This window comes from Mercenaria mercenaria, chromosome 3, assembly GCF_021730395.1.
Source record: "Mercenaria mercenaria strain notata chromosome 3, MADL_Memer_1, whole genome shotgun sequence".
Classification (NCBI taxonomy): domain Eukaryota; kingdom Metazoa; phylum Mollusca; class Bivalvia; order Venerida; family Veneridae; genus Mercenaria; species Mercenaria mercenaria.
In genome coordinates, this window is record NC_069363.1 from 39,690,719 (window position 1) to 39,712,612 (window position 21,894).

General features: G+C 35.4%; 2 protein-coding genes across 3 annotated transcripts; one reads left to right on the forward strand and one right to left on the reverse strand.

Annotated features, from left to right (window-relative positions):
* Positions 1-1,751: 1,751 nt before the first annotated feature.
* On the forward strand, positions 1,752-11,429 carry LOC123525007 (uncharacterized). The gene is made up of 9 exons (XM_053538266.1): positions 1,752-2,882; positions 3,016-3,119; positions 3,877-3,979; positions 4,207-4,378; positions 4,837-5,022; positions 5,743-5,990; positions 6,266-6,472; positions 9,277-9,466; positions 10,782-11,429. Exons 2-9 carry the CDS (start codon positions 3,057-3,059, stop codon positions 10,936-10,938), a joined length of 1,326 nt encoding a protein of 441 aa, XP_053394241.1. The 5' UTR covers positions 1,752-2,882; positions 3,016-3,056; the 3' UTR covers positions 10,939-11,429.
* An 85-nt stretch (positions 11,430-11,514) lies between these two features.
* Positions 11,515-20,971, reverse strand: LOC123525006 (uncharacterized). Of its 2 annotated transcripts, none has more exons than XM_053538265.1 (6): positions 20,661-20,971; positions 19,978-20,295; positions 18,639-18,902; positions 17,190-17,301; positions 16,954-17,016; positions 11,515-15,816 (listed from the first exon to the last, which is right to left on the reverse strand). In XM_053538265.1, the coding sequence occupies exons 2-6, from the start codon at positions 20,150-20,152 to the stop codon at positions 15,336-15,338; spliced, it is 1,095 nt and encodes a 364-aa protein (XP_053394240.1). In that variant the 5' UTR covers positions 20,153-20,295; positions 20,661-20,971; the 3' UTR covers positions 11,515-15,335. The 2 variants fall into 2 exon arrangements, with proteins under 2 accessions (XP_053394240.1, XP_053394239.1); XM_053538264.1 differs by having other exon boundaries at positions 20,584-20,971.
* Positions 20,972-21,894: the final 923 nt, after the last annotated feature.

A 21,894-nucleotide genomic window follows, 5' to 3' on the forward strand; every position in this document is an offset into this window, starting at 1 on the left:
ACCTACGAATTAAGAACATCCGAAAATATTTAACAAAAGCAGCCACTGAAATCTTAGTTTTGTCCCTAGTTATTAATCGCGGCCGACGAGGCCGCGATCATTTTGAATAGGACAAGTATATACGTGCTAGGGAAAATATTTCATGATGGACCTGTGAATTCTTTACTTGTGGGTGAAACAGGTCTCATAAGCGTAAATACGAATAGCTTCTTCTGATTATAAAACATACCGTACGATTTGTTGTGAATTAACTGTTATTGTACTTTTAGTAGTTCAACCGCCACCCTTGATTAAGAGCAACATTTAAAAAACACGTTTTTGTTTTCATCCTCAAGTAATAAGTAAGTAGACTCGCCCAGTTTAATCAATGTAGACGCATACATAGAGCGCTTACTTCACCCGATTTACAGACCCCTCTGGAAAATCTTTAAAAAAGGAAAGAAGACAAGAAGGAAAGAAAATGTTTTTCGAAAAAGGCAACATTAGGACTGCATGTAAAGTATATGCGGCTGCTGCTACATACGACCCCGACATAATTCATATTATTTATCTAAAAGAAACTAAGAATTTTACCTTCAAGAAAGCTTGATTTTATCATTTTTCCCAAATTTAACAGGTTAGTCCATAAAACTGCGCCAGAATGCAAAAAATGAAGTGCTAAATTTCAATATTTCCGAAGGGGGGGGGGGGGGGGGGGGGGGGGGGGGGGGGGGCAGGGGATCGGAACCCCTCTGAGAAAATTGGCTGTGTCCGTGCATGGTCACTATACCTGTCCAGTACTGGACATTATGGTAAACGCTTCTTTCCTGCACAAATGACAATTTCGCAACTTCTGTCCGGTTTGTACAAATTTCTGGCCGCGATAAACCATTTGACTTGTTTCACATCTGGATTACTGCAATGTCATACTGTATGGTGTAGCAGCTAAAGGTGAGGTGCGTAAGATGCAACGCATTCAAAACATATGCACAAAACTTGTCCTTAACAGGAGGAAATTTGACAGTTCTAAACAAACATTGTATGACTACATTGCTTGCCGGTGAAAGCAAGGATTGAGTTCAAGACACTTCCTTTCATGTATAGCTGTCACATTGGCAGAACACCAATGTATTAAACAGAATTGCTTACACAGTATACTCCTAGAAGACAAGGTTTGAGATCGTCAGAAAATTTTGAATGTCGTTATGTTGTTCCATACAACATGTGCAAAACATTCAATGATAGAAGTTCCTGTACTATCGGTCCAAAACTGTGAATGAGCTGCCGTTGGAACTATACGCAACAGTAAATCACTTGACACATTCAAAAAAAGATCTTAAGACACTGTATTTCAGAGACTTCGTGTCATTGTTTTAAATTTGTTTGACAATTGTTTTCTATGCGATAGCATCAGCTGATAGTTTTTAGATTTTTGTAAAAGGTTTTACATGTCAACATTTGTATTTTCAAGGTTTGATTAATTACAAGTAGGGCAGTGTGTAGAATTTCTTTCTTTTTGCAAATGTTCTGTGATGGCACCATTACCCGCGGGGGTGGGTTGGGGGCGTGTTTAACCTCTATATGCAGCCCGTCTGGGCGTACCATGTAAGGCATTAGGCACTTGTATTCGCAATAGGGGTAGAATAATCTCAGGGAGGGTGGTGCGGTCATGACTTTTTGTTTGAATAAGGCTGTTATGATTGTTATTATTAAAATTGTCGTTTTTATTACTGTTATTATTATTATGTACAGCGCCAGCGCCATTGAATATGTCACTGTATAGAAATAGGTAATTAATCAAATTATTCAGTTTCAGTTTCAGTTTCATTCATGTTTAGCCTAACTAGGAAATCATGTATGATGATGCTTGATGAAGAAATATGAGTAATTTTACAACATTGTGAACACAGTAACACCTGGTGTTCACGACAACGATGTTGAATATGTAAAACAAAATACAAATACAACATCGTGTATTAAAATATTTGGCCTATATTTGGCCTAACGTAATATGTTACGATGTCATTGTGACAAACTATCTGATATCAAATATAACTGCTGATATATCATAGTGCAAATTGAGATAAAATGACGACACCCTACAAGATTTTACGAGATGAAGAACATTTTATTAATTAAAATAGGCCATTCTGTGTTCTTTTTATTTTGCCGAACTTTTATGCAGTGATATAAATTTAATATACATATGTAACGTCTTTGTTAACTCGTTATTTTAAAGCAGCATGCCTCCAGATTTGGTTAAAAAATAATCTTTCTTTCAAATTGAAGTTTTGGTCATATTATGAAAATTAGAACATGAATTTTTGTTTCTAAAATATTTAAAAAATTCCAAATCAGGAAAAAAAGATGACCGCGTCAGGAATCGAACACCGGACCGCCGCGGCAATAAAGACATTTTCCCGTCTTCGTAACCAATAGCGCTATAGCTGAAATAGTGAATAATGACTTCTAAATATAGATATTTATAATCGAGACAGTTTACCTGGAGTAAAAGCGTGACAAACGCTTTTCGATTTTCATCGTAAAAAGTAGTAAAAAACAGCAAATTCTCATGTGTTTCCGTAACATAAGGTTTGTCAGTAATTAAGTTTTAAAGCCTTCTTAAGAAATATAGCATTTATTTCCAGATATCTAAAAAAAATATTTTTGTTGTTGTCGAACGATCTGGAGGCATGCCGCTTTAAGCAGCTCATCAAGATATATACATATACTATCAGTACTACTTGTAGTTCATTGATGGGTACTCATTTATGTTATGATAAAAGATAAAAAATTTTAAATGTTATTGTTTGAAATAGTTTATCAGAGAAAAAAGTGTTATTTTAACATCTAAATAGTTTAAACATATCCCGGAATGTTCAAATGAGAGGATACCGATACAGGTATATGGTCATTATTTGATTTCTAGTTATTTAAATCTTAACAATATTTTGTAGAATTGTAAATACGAGAAATTAAAATATAAGTAAAGATACATATGATGGCATACATGCTCATTTTTTACTTTCTATTTAGCTTCAGAAATCTTTTGAGAAAGTCGAATACTGTCTGTATCCATGGAAACTGTACGTTACAGTAAATTTGACGATGGAGTTTCACTTAATGAAATAACTGAAAAGGTAAGTGAAGTTAGGCAGATGCGAGTAGCACTTTGAAATGTAGCAATAAATCAGCTTGAGTACATTCTGTTTTGTCCTGAAATCCCGAAAAGCAACATTAAATACAACAACAAAGCAAAGAACTAGCAAACTGAGAAGAAGACTGATAATTTTCTGTTGGTAAGATATATTGGCTACCATTTTAAAAGAGTCACCAGTCTTGTAACTGATATGCAGATCCATAAAACACTGATTTACATCAGAATAACATCACTCCTGCCGATCCCGGATACAGAATTTTTATTTGGATAACCCTTATCCTGATAACCTGATAAATTTCTATAATGAACTTGTCCATCTTTCATTTTGGACAGTACCATTAACTGTTAAAAGGGGTGCACACCAAACAGATACAGACTGAATGGCGAACAGTACAGATCATGATCAGACTGCACGCATGTGCAGGCTGATCATGATCTTCATTGGTCGCAGAGGTCGTGTCCAGCATGGTAAGGGTTAAAGCATTTCAGAAACCTTTCACGAGATGTATGCGGACAAATTCATTATCACTGTTGGGCGTTAAAAGCCACCATTTTCTAGTCCATCTCTAATTAATATCTTTTAATCATATAATATAATCTGAAAGTCAAATGAAATAGAATATAATGCAGATATATGTTTACTGCAGTTTTAATACACGATGAAATTTTTTAATACATGAAGTTTTGTCTTAAATTATTTCTTCAGTTAAACATTTAAATATATCATTTTATTTTAGAACACTGAAGGAGGCCTGAACGTTCTTACAACGTGTGTGTTCGTAGTTGGAGTCATTGCCGGTTCTGGTTTCCTAACTTTACCTAAAGCAATTGATGACTCTGGTACGTAAGGCATGATTCAGGTAGACATACCTAGATAGATGTTATAGAAGAATGGCACCCTGTCTCATACACAAATGCACAGCACCGTAAAAACATGGCATATCCACTTAAAATATACTAATAACGTGCCCTTGTACATTCAAATAAAAATGGTCTGATACATCTGTAAGAAATGTTGGTTTTGCTGTGGTTTTAATTTAGAAGTATATCTAAACGTGTTTTTTTAGGTTGGATTGGATTTCTTCTGGTCTTCTTGTGTTGCTTTGTTTCTGCATATACCGGTGATATCTTAGGCAAGTGTTGGACTATAGTAAGGGAGAGACATCCAGAATTTAAGAATGGAAAAGTTCGCTATCCTTACCCTGCCATAGGAAACGAGGCATACGGAAAATGGGGCAGGTATGGGTTTATGTTTTTAAATGTTCAAAATTATTCCTTATGTGAGGTGTTATGTTTGTTTAGCATGAGAGATAAATCTGGACGGGCATTCAAATTGCGACACGAAACTTGCTGCATTCCCCTCTGCTGCGTTTGAAATGTTTTATTGCTTTTCATGTGAATTCAAGTATCGTGTAAAATTTATAAAAAATTTCAACAATAATTTTTATTTCAATATCAAAGAATTTTATTGTATGCAAGTGTAAACTCTATAATAATCGCCACATCCACGCGTACTGTTCGCATTGTATTGTCCAACTAGCGCGCTCAACTGCTCAAAGTACATTTATCAACGGTTGTTCAAGTAATAGACTTGCACGTGCATGCATGTCTAATTTGTTTCGTTTGTCATATTGAAGCATACTCTGATTATGTTCCAAACTTCGATATTTTTTACATTGAATGGCATATTGTTTCAGTGCAATAGTGTCTTTCTCCATCAACTTCACGATGTTTGGGACTACAATTGTCTATATATTACTGGCTGCTGAGAATATAGTAAAGCTACTTCCAGCGGATAGCAAATTTTCGTGCTGTTACATTTCACTTATTATATGGGGAGTAATGACGCCTTTCACTTGGCTAGGTACACCAAAAGACTTCTGGTGAGTTTGCAATTCACTAAGAACTAAGTTCAGTATTAATTTAATAAGATTAATGATAACAACAAATGGTAATACAAATGGTATATTTTTATGGTGTTTACGTTTACTAAACACCATAAAAATAGCATCAAGTCTCATATAGAAAATCATAGAGTAGTAAATGTTATGATACGATATTGGGTCTTAATGACGTCATAATGTTCTCCCACCGGTCCGCGCGTCAACCGTTGTTTATCGCAAGATATACAACGCTTGACTTGTTTCCATATTTAACAGATCAAAACTGAAATATGTTAGATTTATCAAATAGTTAAGGCCTCCGCTTGGTTTTTTTTTTAATTTTTCTTTTCTATTTTATTGTTTGACTTTCCACGGGTCAGAGTTCAGATGCGCAGTAAATGCATCACAAGGGCGTAAGCCCGACTGGTTACGTTTCCAAATATCTGAATGATGAACTGTGGTAAATGATCTGATAAACCACAAGAAGGCCTAGTTTATTTTCATTCCAACCTGTTCTTTGGAAGATTAAGATAAAAAGTATCCAAGTGCATCATGTGCCAATTAACCTCTTTGTTCACGGGTCCGCCCATCAGCCGTTGTTAATCTCACGATTTACAACGCTTAACCTCCTTTTTATTTAACTGACAGAAAAATCATGTTAGAGATATGGTTTCACTGCTAAATTTGTACTTTTTACTTTAATCTGTTATCTCGTTACAGGGGTATAGCGGCAGCAGCTACACTAGCTACGTCAACTGCAAGCTTTATACTGTTAGGTGCAGTGATCCATTACAGCACAGAAATCAACATAAGTGAAGTAAAACACACGCACGTGGACATCATATCTTTCTTCACGGCATACGGAACCATTTGTTTTGCCTATAACGGACATCCAGCCTTTCCAACATTTCAGTCTGACATGGCAAATCCAAAGAAATTTGGCAGTGCACTGGCACTTGGATACTTAAGTAAACACAAGGGCTACCATTTACTTGTCTCTTAGTATACATACTTTATGAATTCTCACACAACATAACATATTTTGCATGATACCGAATTGCCTGTTTTTCAAGCTATTTTTCTTCTAGTACTGATCCCGATATGTAACCAAGCATGTTTTATCCGCTATCTAGAAAATTCTTCAGCATATAACATACATACACTTGTCTGAATATGCAGAAAAGAAGCTGATACGTACGCTTGTCTTTTAAAAGTCTGAAGTTTTCTGAATTTTGCATTTCAGTTGTTTTTGTGGTATATATGCCGTGTTCCATAGCAACGTACGTCGTATATGGTGAAAAGATCGAAGCTAACATTCTGAGCACAGTACCCGGTGGACCTGCAACCACCATAGTTTCCATTCTGATGACAGCACATCTATTATTTGGCATTGTAATAGTTATTAATCCAGTATCACAACAACTTGAGCATGTCATAAATATCCCTGAGCGTGAGTTTCAGCAAGCTATTATTTGTATTTTGTCAATTCCACGTACTATGAACAGTTTTATTATGCAATAAACCTCACAAGGGTCATGGGGCATAGCATCATATACAATATATTACTTTCACTTTTTAATAAATCCTTTTAGCGGGAGAGATAGCACTACATTGTACTGAGTCAAGTAGAGTTTGAATAGTTTTTTTAACAAAAGCTAGTGTTGAATGCATTGATATCATACAAAAAATAGATAATAAACATGTAAATTTTAAGTCAACAGCTTTAAAGTACTTCACAAATGCTCGTCTTCATACTTTTAGATCCTATCTGTATTGTTTCTTAATTCAATAGTTTTGTATATATTCTTGCATAAAAACTACTTTTTTCACTGGATCCGCCCATGTATAAACGGGAGAAAAATCGTGTGCAAACAAGGCAATTCACGTGCTGTTAATACATGATTTTTATTTTTGAAATGCTTTGCCAGGGACGTATATATGTATTTCTGCGCAGACTGATATTTGGCATCTGCATCTTGTTTCTTCCATAATAACCTCTTCTTGTAGCATTGTAGATACAATGTAATCCATAGTATGTTTAGCTGTATTAGTTTCCAACCCCAAACGTACTGCCCCCATCAATGTACGCTCTAGCTTCTCTTAGAGTTTACTCCCTTTACAAAGCGTCTGTTCAGTTATTGTAAATAACTGTGAATAAATAAGTATCGCGTGTAACTTGTGCTATTGTCCGTTTTTAGGTATTATATTAATGATTTTTGTTAGTATCAGTCTGTTTGTCTTTACCTGATTGTTCGCAGAATTCATATAATAAACCTCGAAAGCTAGTCACTAGCTTCGTACTCAAAATAATTCGAATGTAAAATTGTTATTCTTAAAATAATTGTGTTCCTGTTTATCAAATTTTTAAGTTATATGCAAAATTATGTGTAATGTAACGTTTGTAATAACTAAAAATAAAAATAAGATGCTCAAAAACCTTCAAATCACGCTTTTAGTAGTTTTGTTGTTATGTGTGCCCCTGTTATGGATATTTAAAACATGTTTACCGTTTCCAAGAACAACAAGAATGGTAAGTAAAAAATGTACCGGAATCGTCAAGTCATCACATATGAAAACAATGCATTTAGTCGTCGTGTAATGTTTTTTTATGCAAGAATAGCGACAATACACGTTTGTTTTGTGTATTAACGCCTGCAGAAGCCCTTGGGATATGTTTGTGACCTCGACCTTCGGTCTCGGTCACAAACAATCCCGCGGGCTTCTGCAGACGTTAATACACAAAAAAACGTGTATTATCCCTACATAAATGGAAATAAATATGTAATCATTAATGTTATCGCTTTTAAGTAACTGTAAAAACTAGGTTTCTCGATTGAGCAAGAACCTGTGTTTACAGGCGTGAACCATAGTTTACGAGCGTGAACCTATGTTTACAACCGAAAATCATAGTTTTGTTCGAGAAACCTTGTTTATCGAACTTAAACCTAACTTCACGGTCGTATACCCAAGTTCACGGTCGTAGACATAGGTTCATGTTCGTAAAGATAGGTTCACGTCGGTAAAGATAGGTTCACGTCCGTAAAGTATGGTTCACGATCGTAAACAGAGGTTCACGGCCGTAAACCCATGTTCACGCCCGAAATTCATAGTTGATTTTATAATCCTAATATATCGACCGTAAACCATGGTTTACGTTTGATAAACTAGATTTCTCGATTGATCGTTATCCTATGTTTACGGTCGTTATCCTATGTTTACGCTCGTGAACTCTGGTTCACGCTCGTAAACCATAGTTTACGAACGTGAACCTATGTTTACGACCGTGAACTCGGGTTTACAAGCGTGAACCTACGTTTTACGAGCGTTAACTATGGTTTACTCTCGAAAATATAGGTTAGTATTCGAAAAACCTGAATTTACGTTCGAAAAACCTGGTTTATCGATCGTTAATCTTAGTTTTCGACTGGGTTCACGTAATTAATGGACAATTGGCGTGCCATAGGTGCCAGAAATAGTTTTGATATGCTGTTGTAGTAGAACTAAGAAATCTTAACATTCCATGGCAATATGATATTCGTCCTCAAGGTCATTGCACCTTTACGTTTACGTTCATCAGAAGGGATACTTTCAGGTTTTCTTCATCTGCTTGTTTCCATTGCAGAACTATGAGACCGATATGTTTTTTTATAGTTATCATGTTCAAATATAGTATTACGTTAAATTTGAAATCAAATGTATTTCTGTAAATTATAGCTCTATTTCCATGTTAACTATAAAATTTTCTTTGATTGTCGCAACAAAGATTTTTCAAACTCACCGCAGTGATTATCCCACCTAGCGCTATATTAATCACTTTCGTCGTAAGAAAAATGTGACCATGAAAATCACATGACCGTTACAAAGAAAATCAAATATTGTTTTCTTCTTTTCTATATCGTTTTTCTTATCACCCATATTAGCCCAGTTAAAACGTTGAGAAAGAAAAAAATAATAATTGTTCGAAATCCTGATAAAAATCTTAATGATCTCTTTACTGTAAGAGGAAACCACTCCATAATAGATCTTTCAGTTTTCGTCTGCCCAGGCCATTTGAAACCATTTGCCTAAACATCAAGGATCATAACAGCTGGGTAACGAATCACATTCAACAGAGCTCGTATTGTATTAACATGAATAATTTCGAAGATGTAATTCCGATGAAAATTATACATTTCTGTCAATATATGCAATAATAAATATTCAAATTAAGAGGATGATCTTGCGTGAAATTTATTACACTGATTTTATTTTCAGACTTTACATGGAAAAGAATTGTATCCCGAACACTGACAATGTTAGCAGTGTTATTGATAGTAGAATCGGTACCTCACTTCTCGTCTATACTCTCTTTGGTTGGTGGTTCGACAATATCAATACTTGCCTTTCTCTGTCCACCGTTATTCTACCTTAAATTGTGCAAGGGCAATGCAGAAAGTGAAGAAATGTAAGTAGAAAAATCAAACACTGAATTAATTGTTAAAAATCTAATTTTAGGAGATATCAGTCTTTTGAAGGCCTTAGAAATAGTGTAATAACTTATAGTTAAAAGGTCGTGTTTAGAGTCACGCCAACACATTTAAGGTCATTGTAGACTTTCCAGAATTTGATAGAGGAACTCGGGCGGGTACCTGTGTAAAATCACAGACCCCTCGCTTAAGCCAACTGGATGGCTTCTTCACACGAAGAATTCCACATCCTAAGCAAGGTTTCGAACCCATAACGATGAGGGCAAGACAGCGACCTTCACAATTCGGCTAAAGAGGCCTCAAAAAGGCATTTGAGATATTGGCGTTACATATTATAGAAAGATTCAGATTTGATAATTTATTGCTTTTAAAATGACCTAATTACTATTTGATCTTCTATGTTTCGAACACAAGGTTTTTCATATTTCTCTTCAATAAGATTGATGTTACACATCATTTAAAAGGACTCCGAGGGTGATAACAGGAACATTTTAAATTAACAATATACCGCAATGAACTATAAATTATCATCGCAAAACGATTTGGTGGGATATTTTCCTTTGTAAATTTCCGCCATTTTTCGAAAACAAGAGCTGTTTGTAAAACACATATGCCAACCATATATGGCCTGTCGGAGGCAAGTGGGTATTATCTTGTACGGCCTAATAAACATAAGAATCATCTTCGAAGTACATGCAGTAGTCCCAAGAAGATTGATAGCCAAAGCGTTCTTTGATTGTTGAGCAGAAAACTTTTTCGGTCTTGAGGTTACTCTGACCTTATCCTTTGACCTGCTGTCCCCCAAAACAACAGAAGTCATTTACTGACCACAGGCAATCATCGTAGGAAGTTTGGGCATTTGTAGGCTAAGAATTCTATAGTTATTGGTCAGAAACTAAATGGTCTACCGACCAACTGTCAAACAAACCGACAACGAGCAAACAGTCTGCTAAACATATGTGCCATATTTGATGCTTTTCCTATTTTATTAAGAATTTTGGCATTTCCTGTTACGAATTGATCGGACTAAAACGCAGATACTAAGGCGCTAATATATGGGCCATTTTGAATTTGAAGAAGTAGAGTACGCAAATGGCATCCAAATCAGAGGTCTGAGGAAAGTCATTATTACCTCAGACTTATGATGTAGATACCACTAAATTTACACCACTGAAATACTGTATAGGAAAGGCTACAAGTTGCCAGTAATTAAATATGAATGACTTTTACCATTTAACCACACTACCAAAGCTCCAGGTAATAACTTAACTTTTAATATGCTATTTTTTTCAGATTTGTTCCACTCCATACTAAGGTACTGTTATATGAGATAATGCTGATAGGAGTGACAGCTGGTGTTGCTGCGACGTACTCGGCAATTACTGACCTTGCTGTGAATAAGTTTACTGTTCCCTGCTATGTAGATGTATATAGAGCATGTCCTAGGTAGAAGGAGCATCCATTTGGAACTTAGCTATTATTGCAAGCAACGGATAACCTTACTAATACTCTTCTGCGTAACGTGCACTTTTGTGTTTGACTGAATGACCATTATGCACTAACACTAGTTTAATGACATTTATTAAATTTTTCAAACAATATCTCAAAAATCCTAATATAAAAATGCAGTGACGTTTATGTAATTTAAAAAGTAAAAAATCTCTTTTCCATATTTTGCCAGCATCAGTGAAATATGGGCGTTATTTGGTTTGGCGGCTTTTTTTTGCATGGTCTTGGTAAGTGTTACTGGCTTCTACTGCAATCTCTTGCACCACAACTGATGTCATGGCATTGAGTGAATAATTAGAATGATACAACCAGGTTATAACCGTAACACTAGTTTCAATGTGTATGTTAAATGTTTCTGTAAAACATGCTTTAGATGTTGCTGTATATTTTTCACTTGAAACGAATCAATTAAACATGTTCTAATAGTTTCTAGACAGTCTTATCAATTGTATGTTACTTTCCAATCGGTTCATGCTGTGAATGACCACTGTCCGGTAGGAGGCTGGGCACACCATTAAAAGGATGTACGTGACTAAAAGGTTAAGGTCACCGACTTAAAATCAATTGTCCTTCACTGCCGTTTGCTCGGGTCTCCCTCTTATCTTTCATGTGAGGAATAAAATAAGCTGACTTACATAATGTCTACCCCTGTGCCTGCCCTTGGCTTAAATATCGCCAAGACGGACATTGTGGGTCGTCCTCCACCAAAATTAGCTGTGGAAATAGTTTTTTAACAGAAACAATTTCTAATTTCGGTTTCATTCAGCTATATAAAAAGCCTTTAACAACATGCCAGCGGACATACTAAGTTGATGACATTATACTTGCAGTTTTAGGACTTAAATGAATAACATGTTGTATCATATTTTCAATGATGACAAACCCTGTAATTGCTGTTAAGCTTTTATGGAATATAACAAATAAGGTAGAGGAATGTTTGCTTGCAACACATCGCCATGACAAAACCATTTTAATAACTGCAATATGTAGTAAGTACTACTATCAAAATTTGCGATCCTGTTAACTTTTACGTACTATTTCACATGTTGAATTTCCGATATAAATAACATATATTATGACGTGCAATAAATATTTACACTACTCGTTTCACGTCAACCCAAAAAACGCAGATTACCTTACGATTGCATCATGAAGAAAACTGGAGGTGCAAGGTACACGTATATACGTAATCTTATTTATCACATGTTTGACGTCCGACGTGGGAATGAAATAAAGCCATTATATAACTTTTGAATTACACTAGTATAGTAAAGCTTCGACGTTGTCGTCGTTTTAAGTAGAGCAGACGTTGGTGAAATTGATTTGGTCTATAAATGGGTAAAGAAAGAAGAAATTTTGAGGTTTCAGTAGGAAAAACTAACATGTGATAAAAAGAATTTTACATGTATGTCTTTCCACATTTAGTTTATTAAACTAGATGAAAAAATATTAAAATGCGAGGCTTTTCAGTGTGTAAGGACATTTGTGTATCCTTTATATGTTAGGTTTATTCAATTGAATATATGAAAATAATTTAATTTAGATATTGAAACTAGACCTATCACTAAAGGTGATGTATGTAACCCTCGCACACACTGAGACAGTACATTGCAATTTGACGCACACAAAATTGCATAATTATGTGGACTGTATGTATATAGACTCTATGTATATAGTATAGTAACAAAAAATCCGATAACTCTGCAGAATATTTATCTAAAAGAACGTAACATGCACCATGCACAATTAGGGTTACTACTGATCACTTGTGTTAAGTTTCATTAAATTGTGTGCATTGGATTAGGAGATTAGGCGCGAACAAGATTGAATATGCAGACTGTATGTATATAGTATGTTAACAAAAACAAAGTCCCATAACAATGCAGATTTTTTTCTGAAAGAACCTAACATGCACCATGCACAACTAGGGTTACTACTGATCACTTGTGTTAAGTTTCATTAAATTGTGTGCATTGGTTCAGGAGATTAGGCGCGCACAAGATCGCATATGCAGACTGTATGTATATAGTATGTTAACAAAAAACAAAGTCACATAACAATGCAGATTTTTTTCTGAAAGAACCTAACATGCACCATGCACAACTAGGGTTACTACTGATTACTTGTGTTAAGTTTCATTAAATTGTGTGCATTGGTTCAGGCGATTAGGCGCGCACAAGATCGCATATGCAGACTGTATGTATATAGTATGTTAACAAAAAACAAAGTCACATAACAATGCAGATTTTTTTCTGAAAGAACCTAACATGCACCATGCACAACTAGGGTTACTACTGATTACTTGTGTTAAGTTTCATTAAATTGTGTGCATTGGCTCAGGCGATTAGGCGCGCACAAGATCGCATATGCAGACTGTATGTATATAGTATGTTAACAAAAAACAGAGTCCCATAACAATGCAGATTTTTTTCTGAAAGAACCTAACATGCATCATGCACAACTACTGTTGTTACTGGTCACTTTTGTGAAGTTTCATTAAACTGTATCAAGGGGATGAGGAGAGATGGGGCGCACAAGACTGTGTCTACGGACGGACGGACAGACGACCAGACAGACAACCTCAATCCAGTACTTCGTTGTTCGGGGGGTACAATAAAATACACTAAAATTGATAAATAACCTGACTGATATTTATATTCAATGCCACTAATTCTGACATGAATAATTGCTCTTTTTCATGTATAAAATATGAATAATTCCAGCCTTACATATACAAAAGCAAAATCATAATGATTTTCAAGAAAACGGATATTTGATGATATATACAGAGCCCACGGCAAATCAAGCACTCGCTTTGATAAAAACTGTTCATGAGAGGTAATGAAATGTGCAACACTCTTTGCGTATTAAGCGGAGTTCAATTATTATAGTAAAATTGATTTGGTTCCAAGATTTCAAAGGTCCATTCAAAGGACCAGAAAATATAGCAATATAGCAACACCGAATCCAATACATAAATACATAAAGCATAGAGGCAATAAGATATACTGACACATTTCAAGGTATTCGAATGGTAAATAAATAAATAAATACATTTAAAATGATATTGCGTAGATCTAATCGTTACGATACATAATATGCAAACCAGAGACAAGAATTTTATACTTGTAAATTATAACTTTCTGCTCTAATAACGAGGAAAGTGTCTATTCTTTACAATTTAATTCAGGTATTAGACCCGTAATAGAGTACCTCATTTTTGAAGAGTATTCTATTCTACAATAAACCTACTTTGACTGAAATTTTTCAGGGGGGGCGTAGGTTCAAGCCACGGGGGCCAAACTTTTTTCTTTTTGTTTTCCTTTTCCTAGTAAGATTTTACTTTTTTCAAGACTTAGTATTGATTTATTGTACAAAAGTGGAAATGTTTCATTTGATAATCAACTTCTTGCTGTTTAAAGTGAATTTACCTCTGAAACAGTAGGGGGTGGAGTTAGACATCTTTAAAAATACTGAGTTACATGCGGTATAAGTTCTCTATTTCGCATTTACTCTTTAGATTACATATTGTGGAAAAAATGTAGGTAGGTTTTCTTCTGCCCGAAAATTATTTTTGAATGAAGTGAACAAAATTTAAAACAGTCCCACAGGACTCGGCAATAATATTTCAATGTTGGCGTTAGACTTCTTTTCATTAAATCAGTTTACTTAAGGCACCCTTGACAAAATGATTTTGACTATTTTATTTTGTGTTTTATTATTGTTTACCAATAATTTGGTGTTTCTTTTATTAACATTAATGCTATAATGAATTCTCTGCAAATGTTTTGAACAGTGGCCATTACTTTGCAATTTGTCTCTACTTGAGCTTGAGGAAATACCATAAATTTTATATAAAAAAACGGCACGGTAAAAGTTGTTTAAAATATGCAACGAAATGCAAAACATAGTCAACTTTAAGAATATACCTAGCAAATACCATTTTTTAAACGTTACTATTAGGGGTCAAATACCTTAATCAAAATCAAAGTAGCATGAAGCAAAACTCACAAAAAAACACACAAAGCAAGCAATACTGTAATTGATGCATATACCCAATTCTGCATTTTCGAATGCTTGAAGCATTTGCCATTTGATCTAATCAACGGAAATGTGTCCTAGCAAAAAGCATTGGTTTTCATTTGAGGTCTTGCTAATCGATCATATGCTTTTCGTCAGTCACCTCCTCAATCAACTTTGCGATGAGATTGTCAAAGTCATAATTACCGCCCAATAAAGCATCTTCCTTGATGAGAAAAACTGGACTGTCAGCGCACCCTATTTCTGCAAGTTTTTTGTAGCAGTTCTGACGGACTGCCTCTGCTGCTTGTTTTTCGTTTACGTTTCCAGCACTACTACAGTGTGCAGTAGCTTCATAAGATGTACTGGGGACATGTAGATTACCTTTATCAGTGCATACCAGAACGACTCTTCTGTGCAAATGAACAATTTCTTCAAAATGTTATCATCCAAAGCAATCGGACATGGTACTAACAATGCAAAACAATCATAGCGTTTGAAATCGATATCCTTCAAATATGTTTCTCGTGGATATTGCCCGGTCCCAATTTCAGGAAGATCCCAAAACACAATATTTCTTGCTTCTTTGTAGGAACTGAACTTGTGTAGGTCTGTTTCAACGTAAACCTGTGCCGTTTCTTCGTCGGTTTCGATTCGTCCACACATGGCATTTAGTAGGGACCGTTTACATGAACCTGAAGCTTGAGAACCGATAACGCCGATATTGGTATTGTAACGATCATACGAGCTCCAATATTCTTTCTTCTTATCATACTTTGTGATTTCAGCTTGTACAAATCTAAAATTAAAGTAACAGCTATATATTACTTATGTATGTAATCAAAGCTAGGTCAACACGTGAAATCGAGAACGACAACAAAAGAACTGTGGTTTTGTATTTGTTGGGTTTATTATCTCTTCGACTCAATTAAGGTTATATGGCAGCTTTTGAAGCTCTTAATGGTGGAAGAAAAACCCAGGTTCCGCTACGGGCATTGTTTCAGGTATGGGTATGCACCTTGGTAAAACCAGCGATTTTCCGTAAGCCAGTTGGACAGCTTCTTAAAATGAAGAATTATACACCCCAAGCAATTCACTTGCACCAGACAGGAAAGAAAATGTTAACTGCACATGTTATACCCAGCACCTATGTATATTATAAGAACCGTGGTCTTGATCGGGAAAATGTATTTATTAACCTGTTTCAATATCACATTTCTCACCTAAAACGCGCAGTTTAGTAAATGGGTACCAAGCATATTGAACATGTGGTAATTTATGTTCCATCGTGCACCGTGCACCAGCCACACTGGTCTCAACATTTCCTGTTGCAGAGACATAATTTGTTTTCGTTACAGAAAAACTTTGATGAACTTCCATAATAAACACATGACAGGCGAAATGTAAACAAACAAAAACAGAATGTAAAATATGCACAGTTATACAATATAACTCGAAATGATAAATGAATGCCATGTTAGAAATGATTTTTGAATTTGAAATCATACAGTGGTACGCATTTGTACTATTTATTTATTTCACATTGCACATTTATGTTGCATATACACATTCTTGCGTAGTTAATCGAAGATTGACATACAATTCCATATCAGCCACTCAGAATAATTTTATCATCTAGACCGGAACTTCAATAGGGAGGGTTTTCTGTAACGTTGACGAAAGCATAAAATATGCAGAGTTTCTCTTCGATATGGAATATTGAGACAATGTGGCTGGTGTACGATGGAAGATAAAGTACCACTTGTTCAGTATTTATTACACGATATAAGCGAGAAATTCGCGATTGAAATAGGTCGTTATATTTTCTCGTTCATGACCATGGATGGCTCTTATAGTATACCTAGGGGCAGGCTATAACATGTGCAGTTGCATTTCCTTTCTGACCTGGTGCCAGTGAAGCAATTAATGAACTTACCCAGCGGCTAATTTTGTTTTCCTCAGCCTTTTTGGAGAAGAAACGTCACATGGTTTGACAGTTCTGTAACAGAAGGAGAAACAGTAGAATAGCTAATACTAGTAACTGCTGAGCGAATTATTCAGATTAAAGTATACTTAGGTAAGTGTTCTCGCACTCGATGAATTGGTATGTAAGAATTACTCATTCTCTGATATTTTAGCAAATACATATCGACTTATTGGAAACTGTTGTACCTTATGTTTGTGTCTGCATCAAATAAAGATATCTCAGTGCTAAACACACACTCCTGTATTTTTCCGTGGCATCGTCGGATTCTTGGACATTTGTACTTTTCACATAAAGAACCTGGAAATTGAACAATACTTTAAAACATGTAAAACATGTATGTTAAATACGCAAATCATTAGATTGAGCCACATGTTTGTAATATTAGACAAAATAAATGATTCTGATTTTACTTTGCTTCAAAGTACCATTTCTGTACCAGTGGTGGTAAATATTATCCTGTTGTGTCCCCATTTCGTGACCTTTAGCTTCCATTTTTGCGCATGCGCAGTACAGCTGACAAGTACTTGTTACTTTAATTACACCAAACAACAGATAAAACCCTAAATACTCTGTAAACTGCAGCATTTATAGAAAATTCACATACCTGATATGTATGCATGCAGTGATCTGCTTCACCTAGAAGCTGTTTCCTCAATTCGTGACTTTTGATTGGCTGCTCATTTGGGTCAAGGTTGTTATGGTGAATACAAATTTACAGTTCAATTCCAATAATATAATCCCTTTTCTGTCAAGTTATGTGATTTCATCTCCTATTATTGCCAGTTACTCAACAGTTTTAGTGACTTCATGAAGACTAGTGTATAAATTTAGAGCATAAAAATAACAAAAAAAAAAAAATCAGGAAATGTAACCCCAAATGTTAATGGTAAAAGTATGTTCAAATTCTAACTGTTAATAAACATTTATAGTGTTAAAATTTAGAGTTCATATTTTATAAGTTATCTGTTTAACATTTTATTGCAATTTGGGAAAGTAACTATAAATATTTTTTTTTCAAACCATCCAATCACAATACAGTCATAAAATGATGTTAATTGGACGTTAGTTGAGCCTGGAATTTAAAAAATAGACATTTTGGCCAGTAATGGAATAGTAGTAGTGAACATAACTGTAAACTCAATTCTGTGTACAAATTTTTCAAGAGCGCCTCCATCACACCGATGGCGTCTGCTAGATGGTAGACAAACAGCTGGATTCATGCAAATTTAAGGTTTATAATGGAAATTTTGGAGATATTTGGAAAAAGTTTTAAAGGTAATCATTCTTTTAAACATTTTTAAATGCTTTTTCCACATTTTTCTTAGTATTTACAGTCAGAAATTCATAAGCAAAAAATGGTATAAAATTCGTATGTCATACAGTTCAGCACGTGTGTAAAATCGGAAACTTATGACGTCACGAATTGAGGAGAGGGCACGAATTGGGGAAACACAAGGATATACATTTTTGGCACATGTAATACATGTATATTTTCTTCTCAGCTTAAACTTTCATATCTACAACGATTTAAAGTAGATTATATAAAATCTTAGTTTTTATTGAGTTCGTTTAACAGTTATTATATTTCAAAAGTGCATTGATGTAAGCTGTATTAAGCTGAAACATAGGCGTACCGCATTTCAAAATTTCTTCAACAGTAGATACAATATCATTGTAGCTGATTCGCATTGCTTCAAGAACCTCTCCAAATCTTTGGTCACTCATGGTAAGGATTTTTCTAAAGAAGAATGATGCTCTTCCCTGTCTTGTGCTGATATGTCTCAAAAAGGAAAAGTCTGATTGTTGACGAAACGATGAGCAAAGATGTTTCGCAAGTTGTAGTGGCTCTAGATCTTCAGTAATGACATCATATGCAGACATGAAAGCCAGTTTCAAATCTAAATGAGAGAAGAAGTAGCAATTAAATTATACAAAAATGCAAACTTTAAAAGCAACATTTTTCACTTTAAAGACTAAAATGTCTTTTTATGTACTTGCAAAAATACGAGTACATATAAAATACAGTGTGCGTCATTGGTCTATAGACGTTAAGTATGGTATGCTGTGTGTTGTATGCTTGCAAACTTCACTTTTCAGCCTCCATCGCTGTCTAGCTTCGGTGAAAATAAGATAAGATATATAAAATCATTTGGAAGTATAGACCGCTACCAAGCAAAATAATAGTAGACTCGGTTTGATTGAGTTTGTTCAGGACAGGTTATGAAATGCGCAACATCATCCACGCCCCAAACCCCTAGCACCAGCTTGAACGGAATTCCGTTATAGATAAGCATTGCATGAACTAAATGATCACAACACACAGTCAAAGTCAAGGGGGAATTTTTACAGTATATAGCTTTAGCTATGATATCAGTTGGCGTCGTATGCTACCTAAATGCCTTTATCTATATGTCTAAAGTTGGACTGCAGAGGGCTCAGAGACCATTTGCCTCATACATGCAACATGCCGGCGTGTGGAAAAGACCTGATACCCGCGGAAAAGCCCCTACTTATGGATAAATAGCACCATTGCCATATGTGTTTTTCAGTTGAGACGAAGGCTATGTGAGAAAACTCCTAACAGAAAACAACCAAGTGTTCAAACAACCAAGTCTTCAAACAACTTGCCACTCATCGATGTGGGTTCAAGCCTCACTCGGGGTGTTGAATTCTTCATGTGAGGAAGCCATCCAGCTGGCTTACGGAAGGTCGGTGGTTCTACCCAGGTGCCCGCCCGTGATGACATAATGCACGGAGGAGCACCTGGGGTCTTCCTCCATCATCAAAGCTGGGACGTCGCCTTATGACCTATAATTGTGTCGGTGCGACGTTAAATCCAACAAAACCAACAAACAGAACAAACATTCGAGCTCTAACAAATCACAAAATTATGTAATTACAACAGAAAAGGATATGATGATGTCTTGTATATATTTTCCATTTTGTGGAATTTCACACGTAAACTTTACTAACCTTGGGTAGTGAAGCCTACGTGACGTCTATGTAGTTGCAATTCTTGCAAAATGTACTTGTTGTGTATCTCTAGTCCTTCTTCGAACCAGTGCAGATTATCTTCAGCATATAAATACTCTAAGAAAGACTTGGTTCTTTCTTTTCTAGATTGGGAGTCCTCGATTGTTTTCACCATCTGTAAAGAACGTTCGTCTGTTCGTGATTGCAGTGTATGCAAGAACCATCTGCCATCTAGTTCCTCTTCCAGTAATTCCGCATGTTCGCGTCAATCAGAGACTGTAATTTGCCTTGCTTCTCGTGAATAGGTTTTCTTTGATTCTGTAAATATCAATCAAATTCAATTAACTAAAAACACGTATTAAAAAGCAATAAATATGGGATAAATGGAGAAAACATGTTTGTTATTACCGGGAATTTAATTTAAATAAAGCCAGATCTCCTGAAACAAATGGCAAAACTTTCTTTAGAAAAGCAGTTAAACAATACAAAAGTCATCTGATATTCGTTTTAAAACGTTTCCGTATTAAGAATCTATACACATTTTAAGCAAGAAAATGCGATATGCATTACAGCTAAACTGTAGCAGTAAGAAATTATACAATGCACCATTAATTCAATTACAAATATCTGTGGTTGTTAAATGCAATACAGTCACGTTTGTATCCGGAAATTCCAGTAAATACCTGAAACTTTACATGGTTTTGTTTGTTGTATACGAAGGAGTATTTCTGCTTCACCACTCATCAGTATCTCATTCTCGAGAATGCAGAACAATATTTGACATGCATTTTCGCCCAGAAGAAACTCTAATAACTTCCTTCTCCTTTCTTTGCCATTTTCACAACCCTTTATCTTCAGGAGTTCTTTCGCTTGAGTTTCATCTAAAACGTCAATTTTTAAGACTTTGTCAATGAGGGGTATCTCTAGATCTTCTAAATGTTCAGCCACATAATCAAAATGTCTTTCCACGGTTACGCTTGTCAAGGTACAAAGACAACCTAAAATGTGTATTTGCAATAATGCTCACACATCAATATCGATTGGACACACAGAAAAATCCAAATAAAGTACTAGTAAACTTCATTTGGTCCAGTATATATTTTTTGTTGAATTTAACGCCTTGCTGGTACATTTATTGGTACTGCGGCAACTTTCCAACTGTTAATGACGGAAGAAGGTGATGCTCCGAATATTATTTCAAGAGTGAGCGAGCACTGGGTACAACCGCGGACCTACCGTAAGCCAGTTGAAAGGCTTCTGCATATGAAATTCAATGCCCGAAGCGAGGTGTCGAACCGACAATGGTGAAGGACAAGTGATTCGAAGTCAGCTATTTTAACGGCTCGGCCACGGAGGTCCAGAGTGTGTTTATGAATTCTAATTCTATGTTACTTTGCCTTAATTAGGGAAAAATCGCAAGAAACCGTAAGTTACCATTAAATAAAAAGTTTAATATTGTCTGAACGGCTTTTAAAATTATATAAAAAAAGAAGTTCTAAAAATTGAAAATTTTATACGATAAATAAATATTGCTGATAAACTTGCCTTCCCCAACTTCGTCAATTATGTGTATGAAACCTTTCTTTTCATCCACGTACAAGTCTAGAGACGCCCTAGTTGCTTCTAGCTCCTTAAGTTTCTGTATCGATTCTCCATCAAGCAGCGACAATATCAATGATTTAGCCCTGCCATCCCGACAGAATTCTTTTAATTGCTCAACAGATGTATCTGACGAAGCTTGTAAATTGATCCTGATGGAAGAAAAAGATAGACTTTTGAATGATGAGGTACAATCTTCCATCATTTTTGAAAAAGCAGCCTTGTATCTTTCAGGATCATTATTTACAGACTCAACAGCCTTCTTTTCTAGTTCTTTCAGTTTCTTTCTAGTTTTTTCTAACTTGACAGTTGGATGAT

Coding starts and splice junctions, on each gene's coding strand:
- LOC123525007 (XM_053538266.1), top strand. CDS start 3,057: ATGGAAACTGTACGTTACAGTAAATTTGACGATGGAGTTTCACTTAAT. Junction 5,023..5,742: donor GGTACACCAAAAGACTTCTG/GTGAGTTTGCAA, acceptor ATCTCGTTACAG/GGGTATAGCGGCAGCAGCTA. Junction 6,473..9,276: donor TGTCATAAATATCCCTGAGC/GTGAGTTTCAGC, acceptor TTTTATTTTCAG/ACTTTACATGGAAAAGAATT.
- LOC123525006 (XM_053538265.1), bottom strand. CDS start 20,152: ATGGTGAAAACAATCGAGGACTCCCAATCTAGAAAAGAAAGAACCAAG. Junction 17,302..18,638: donor TGAAGAAATTTTGAAATGCG/GTACGCCTATGT, acceptor TTCAATTTCCAG/GTTCTTTATGTGAAAAGTAC. Junction 15,817..16,953: donor AAAACAAAATTAGCCGCTGG/GTAAGTTCATTA, acceptor CTTTAATTTTAG/ATTTGTACAAGCTGAAATCA.